Here is a 5,923-nt window from a genome sequence, read left to right as displayed (position 1 = left end):
CTGCTGAGAGGGAAAACATCCTGGGGAAAGGACACCTTCCCCATCCCAGGGTCTTCATGGATGCCACTATCGCAGTTGGGGCGGAGCTGCCAGCCCCCCCACGCAGTGTGTTGCAGTAATCCGTGTGACACGCATGTCACGTGGATCAACACTACATGGCCACGTCACCTTGGCCACAAGATGGCTCAGGGACACCTTGGCCAAGCCCAACTCTCTGCAGGTGGAGGAGGTCGACAAGGGTCTGTTGCAGTTACAGCAGCTGGAGGAGCTCATCCTCAGTGCCAACCACATCAGTGTGATAACCTCAGACAACCTGCCCCGGACGCTGAAGGTGAGCAAGTGCTGCCTTGCGATGGCAGTTTGGGGAGGGAGGTCCCGCCTGGGAACACAGCACGAGCCGGGCAGCTGGAGGGAGTGCCCGGAACGGCAAAAGGTGTCTGTTGTTCCCTCTGTCCCGGGCAGGTCCTGGAGCTCTGCTGCAACGCAGTGGCTGATCTGCAGGACCTGTGCGCTCAGCCTCCTCCGGAGCTGCGGCACTTGGGGCTGGGATACAACAGGCTGCGCGGCCCTTCGCAGGACAAGTACCTCACTGCGCACTTCTGGTAACGCCGCAGGCTGAACGAGGGCTCCTGAAAGGGAGGTGGGAAGGTGTGAACAGATGACCCCAAGCCATCAAGGTGGTCCATGTTAAGAAATTGCAGCCCTTCCGCAGGGTTGTTTCTTTGCTGTCTCCAATGCCCGTGCAGAGCTCTCCATCTCTGTTCGCTGTCTTCTGTCTCATGCTTAGAGGGTGTCTTGGTCTGTGGCCAAGGTGTGGAATGGGGAGATCACCTGGGGAACTGCCTTGACGCCCTGCCCACCGCAGTTCCCATGTCCCTGGGCAGCTTCCTTCTTCCATGCCCTTCCCAAAGCCCCTGCTGGGAGTCTGCCCTGGGAAGGATCTAAAGCTTAGACTGCATCACCGAGTGATACAGTGGGGTGGTTAATGGATGCTAAAGGAACACAGTTCAGAGTCGTGGGGCAGACTGGCAATGGACCATATGGCTCAGGAATTTGGAATAGGCCTCCTGGGATTGTACCACTATATTCCCATTCAACCCAGTTTGTGCTGAAGAAACACAATTTTTGTTTCTTTTTTTTGACCCGGGGCAGTAGCTCTCTATCCTCGGATGGATGCTGTTTGCCAAACCTTCTTCTCTGGGTTCTCTCCTTAGGCCAAATCTTGTCTCCCTTGACCTGAGCTTTAACAACTTCACGAATCTGCTGGAGCTGGTCTCCCAACTGTCTAGTCTGCAGAAGCTCCGCGTCCTGGTGCTCCAAGGGAACCCGCTGGCTCTCGTTCCCCCTTACAGAGGCTTCGTCATCGACAGCCTGCCCAAGCTCTCCATCCTCGATGACATCCACATAGAGCCTGACGAGAGGCACCAGTTCCATGGCTTGGCGAGGCAGCCAGGTGAGCCTTTACCTTTGAACCTGTCCATGCTGACCCTGTGATTCAAGAGGTGGTTTCATCGTGGCTGAGCTAGGAGTCCTCAGGGCAAACTCTGGATCCAGCATTGACTTCCTTCTTGCCTCTCCTCAAACAGAGACCTTTCTCTGTTCCTTTTTACCCCACCAGTACAAGTGGGGAGACAGGCAGAGGACCAGTAGTAATGCCATTACAGCCGAGGTAACTTCAGCCTTAATCCAGTCCCAAGATTGCAGGAACAACCTCATCCCAGCACTGCCTCGCTGTCGTGGCCTGCCCCATCTTCGCTTTCTAGACGCTGTCTGGTTTCAGACAGTGCGTTTCTCTCTCGAGCTGCTGAAAGAGGAACATCTCCACCAGGGATGTGCTGTCAGCACAAAGCAGGACCACCTCTGCAGCGTGACACATCCCCAGCTGGGATGAGGGCAGGACAGGGGCCTGGGGACACCCAGGGGTGGGAAGCCCCTCTCGGTGGCCCCTACTTGATGAGTTTATGTGCTGGATGTGCTCGTTGGAGTCCAAAACTCCAACGTTAACCAGGGAGGCAAAGCAACCAAGCCAGATGTTTGCATGGCTTTGGAGTGACCCCACGTGGCAGTGGCTTGTCACAGCGTTAGCACAGGGTGGCAGGGAGGGCTGCCCGGTGGTGGGACATGGTGTCCTGGAGGCTTCCGCTGGTTCTGCGCCTTCCTCACTCTGGAAGGAGCACACTGCAGCTTCATAGCAAGATTGTCTTCCTTTCAGAGCTGATCAGGAGAGGAGCACGAGTGGTTGTGAGCATTGGGGAAATGAAGGGAGTCCCTGATCCCAGCTCTCGTCAGCAGCTGGAGGTTGGCTCCAAGGCTCCGGTGATCACCTACAGCTACTGTGTGACATACGAGTTTGCAGAGGGAGAGGAGATCGAGGACGGTAGCAGCACTGAGGTTTGTGCTTAGCTGAGTTCCTGAAAGCAACAGGCAGTGGCAGGTCACAGCAAGGGAGACTTCACCTCCAGGCTGTGGAGTGAGACTGTTCGTAATGGACCTGGTGTGGGCAGCAGCACTACTGAGGACAGAATTCATGCGTGGCCACATCTGGCAGGACAAGTCCCTGCTGTCCACGTCCCTTGTCCCTCTCGGGGAGCCCAGTGCTGCTCTGCATATGGGAGTGCATTTACAGCCCTCCTCCTGAGGCAGACCCCTTCCCTGGCGCTGGTGACCCTTCTTCCAATGATGAGGGTGGTCTGGGGAATGGGATTTCGGAGGCAGCTCTGCCCCTTGGTCCTTCAAATACAACCAGACATACCCTGCCAAGAGACCCCTCTCTGTTGCAGGTAACAAAAATGCAGGAGAGTCCCACGGTGGCCACCCTGGATGTAGACAGCTCTGCTCGGGACACAGGAGAAACGAAGGTCCAGCAGGAGCCTGCAGCCATGGAGGAGCCCAAGGCCCACTCTGGTAATGAGAAATTACAAATTAATTGATACCAGTCATGTTCCAGGGGCCCTTCCTGTCCTCGGGGAGGAGAGGTCTCTCCTCAGAGCTTTTTTGTGTCCCTGCACAGCAAAGGTGTTCATCACCCCTGGAAAGCCCTGGGCAGACACCATCGACTGCAGCTACAGCAAGGAGCACACTGCCAAGGACTTAATGGGGCTGAAGTCCTACCTGGCGGCTGGAACGGTCGTCTCGGTCGTGGAGGAGAAGGTGAGCGTGTGGCAGCGCTGGATGAAAGGGCACAGAGCTGCTGGGAGGTGCTGTGTTCCCTCTGGGAGGCAGCCCAGGATGGTGGTGACCCCGGCCCGGGGTCCTCAGGCGTCCCAGCCCCTGCAGCGCCAGCTCCTCTCTCTGGGCAGGTGCTTTCATGGCCTGTCGACACTGATCCAGAAGAAAATGCAGACACAAAGGGAAAGGCAGGACAGGGGCTACAGAAGGACAGTGCCAAGGTAGGGAGAGAACAATGTCCAGATAACATCTGAGTTGCAAAAATAATGATGGGGGAACGAGGGCCCTTCTCCTGGGCCAGTTTGGTGTGTCAGAGAATCTCCCCTCCATCCCACATCTCTCGCCAAAGTCCCCCCCTTGCTCTGGTTTCACACACATCTTGGTCAGGATGCAGTGGTGGGCAAGGGGCTGGGCTGGGTTTGCTTGCTGTCTGATAAAGGGACCCCAGCCCTCTGCTGAGGCTTGTCCCCATGCTGGTGTCCTACAGGGTCCTGTGCCCAGAGAAAAGCAGAAAAAGAAAAAGAAGGAGAAGCCATGTGAACTCCGCAGTGACCCTCCCATTCGGAGGACCCTGGGCACCAGAAGGGTGACCCTGGAGACCCTGCTGGCCACCGAGGACCTGGTGGCAACTGTGTGTGATTTTGGGATCCTGATCACTGAGCAGACGCTGCAGCCACCAAGGCTGGAGGAGAAGGTAAGGAGCGTGTCCCGGGGCAGGGTGGTGGGGCAAGGCTGCCGCAGACGGGCAGCGCCACAGGCTGGGGTTCAGCGTATCCCGCAGCTGGCTCAGGCATCCCTCCTGTCTGTCCCTCAGTTCCTCTCTCCAAAAAATGGGGCTGAAATAATCCTGCCTAAGCACCATCCATCACTGCTGGTATCATTATTTAATGTTAATATTAGCAATAAGTACTGCTACTTTTAATGGGTCTAGGAAAATAGATGAGTATATTTTTCCATCTGAGAACATGAACGCAGCCACTTGTGCTTCCTCTGATGAACGCTTTCTCTCTCGGCATGGCAACACACACCAGCTGTACCGGCACTTTCTATTTCCTGGATTCTCTTCCCTGAGCAGCCCCTCTGCTGTGCTTCTCCTTCCCCTCACCCCTTTCCTTTGCCCTTTAAATCCCAGTGGCAGAACCCAGATGGCGATGGCTGTCACAGGACTGAATGCGGGCAGTGAATTTCAACACAGCCTAACTATGGAAACATCTCTCTCCACAGGGCAGGAAAAAAAGCAAAGACGAGAGCAAAAAACCAAAAGCAGAGAGAGAGAGTCAGGCCAGCCGGAAAACCACGGCATCTGCCAAAGGTGACAGAGACTGGAGCTGCGGGGCGGAGGGTGGCATGCGTGAGAGCGAACAGGGGTGGTGCCCGGCCGGGAGGCAGCCGCAGGTCCCCGCCAGCTCTGCCGAGCCGGGCGCTTACTCACATCCTGAGCTTTGGGCTGTGAATACATCCATTGACTGCGGCGGCTGTAGGGTGAGGCAGAAGCCGGCAGACGCCCGGACACCTTGTTGAATCGGTGTCTGAACGAGCACCGAGGGTGGGCTGCTGGCTGTCCTGGGAGCGACACACACCTACCGGCTCTGCGCGCCGGGGGAGAAGGGCAAAGCAGATTTTTGAGTAAGAGACGTGCTGCCCGCTGCGTCGGCTGCCAAACGCGGCTGGTGGCGTGGGCCGGTGCGGGCGGCTGGGGGGGTGTTGTCTGGGATACATAATAAGGTTCTCATTCATTTCCAACTCGCATCTCAAAGCACTTTGCAGAGAGGATTCTTGTTCTTTCTGGTTTAGAGAGGAGATGCCCAGAGAGCCCCAGGTGCCCCGGCCAGTCCATGGTGGGGCCGGGAACAGACCCCCGTCTGCTGTCACCCATGAAGAGACCACCCTGACCCCTGAGGGGTGTCCGCTGCCTCCCCAGTGCAGAGCTCAGAGTCTGCTCGGCCAGCAGCGTTGCTTAAATCGCTGGAGACAAACCTCACCCTGCCTCTTGCAGGTTATTTTTCCAGCAATCTTGTTTTGACTACAAAAATAGCAGTGCCAGCACACCGGAGGGGTAATGCAAGAGCAGGAGGAAGTGGGGGAGGGAAGGGGTGGCAGGGCCTCGCCGAAAAGCTGCTCGTGGGTCGAGGAGAGCAGGGAGCGGGCCAGGCCTCCCCAGCACCGCTCGGAGCTACCGAAGGAGCCTCGTGTCCCTGCTCTGGCATCAGATTTAGTCGCTAATTTACGAGTGCAATTAACCCCCTTCCCCAAGAGCCCCAGGCTGCTTTTCCGTGCCCTGTCACCGAGGCCCCTGTCTTTGGGGAGGATCTCGGAGCCCCGCAGTCCTAGGCTGTGTCTGCGCTCGAGGAAGCCTGACGGCCTTCCCAGCTACCTGAAAAGAAGAAAAAACTCCTTGAATTATTGCTCCCCACAAGAAGATGTGCATTTGCTATTAGTATACGCGCAGACTGCTGATGAAGCAGGGAGCGGCTGCCAAACAACTGAAGTTTAGCAGTGGTGCTCTCAACTTCCTTCCCACCCCGGTGCCTGGGGCCAGTGTGCCCGCAGGACGTTGTCCCTTCAGCTTGAGCGAGAACGAACCCTTTCTGCAGGGGTTTGTGTGGCCAGCGAGGGGGCTGGGTGCGCAGAAAGCCGCTGCTGACGCAGGAAACCCAGAGAGATGAGAGGCTCGTGCTTAATTCGGTGTCCCCTTATGCCGGCGCAGGTGGAGGCTGGTCGGCTGCACAGCCAGGCCAATGAGTGCGTATTTCAA

At 57.0% G+C, this 5,923-nt stretch overlaps 1 protein-coding gene across 1 annotated transcript in view; it reads left to right on the top strand.

Annotated features, from left to right (window-relative positions):
* Positions 1–5,923, top strand: part of LRRC43 (leucine rich repeat containing 43) — a gene marked incomplete at its 5' end in the record, with an annotated part of 7,465 nt that overhangs the window by 411 nt on the left and 1,131 nt on the right. The window contains 9 exons of the mRNA XM_010296369.1: positions 221–331; positions 463–602; positions 1,215–1,453; positions 2,213–2,391; positions 2,781–2,904; positions 3,011–3,150; positions 3,300–3,389; positions 3,656–3,871; positions 4,393–4,480. Coding sequence (XP_010294671.1) covers positions 221–331; positions 463–602; positions 1,215–1,453; positions 2,213–2,391; positions 2,781–2,904; positions 3,011–3,150; positions 3,300–3,389; positions 3,656–3,871; positions 4,393–4,480 — 1,327 coding nt within the window. The remainder of the gene's footprint in view (positions 1–220; positions 332–462; positions 603–1,214; positions 1,454–2,212; positions 2,392–2,780; positions 2,905–3,010; positions 3,151–3,299; positions 3,390–3,655; positions 3,872–4,392; positions 4,481–5,923) is intronic.

This window comes from Phaethon lepturus, unplaced genomic scaffold (assembly GCF_000687285.1).
Source record: "Phaethon lepturus isolate BGI_N335 unplaced genomic scaffold, ASM68728v1 scaffold24391, whole genome shotgun sequence".
NCBI classification, from domain to species: Eukaryota; Metazoa; Chordata; class Aves; order Phaethontiformes; family Phaethontidae; genus Phaethon; species Phaethon lepturus.
Note: the sequence above shows the minus strand (reverse complement) of the source record. Positions and strands in the feature narration are given on the sequence as shown.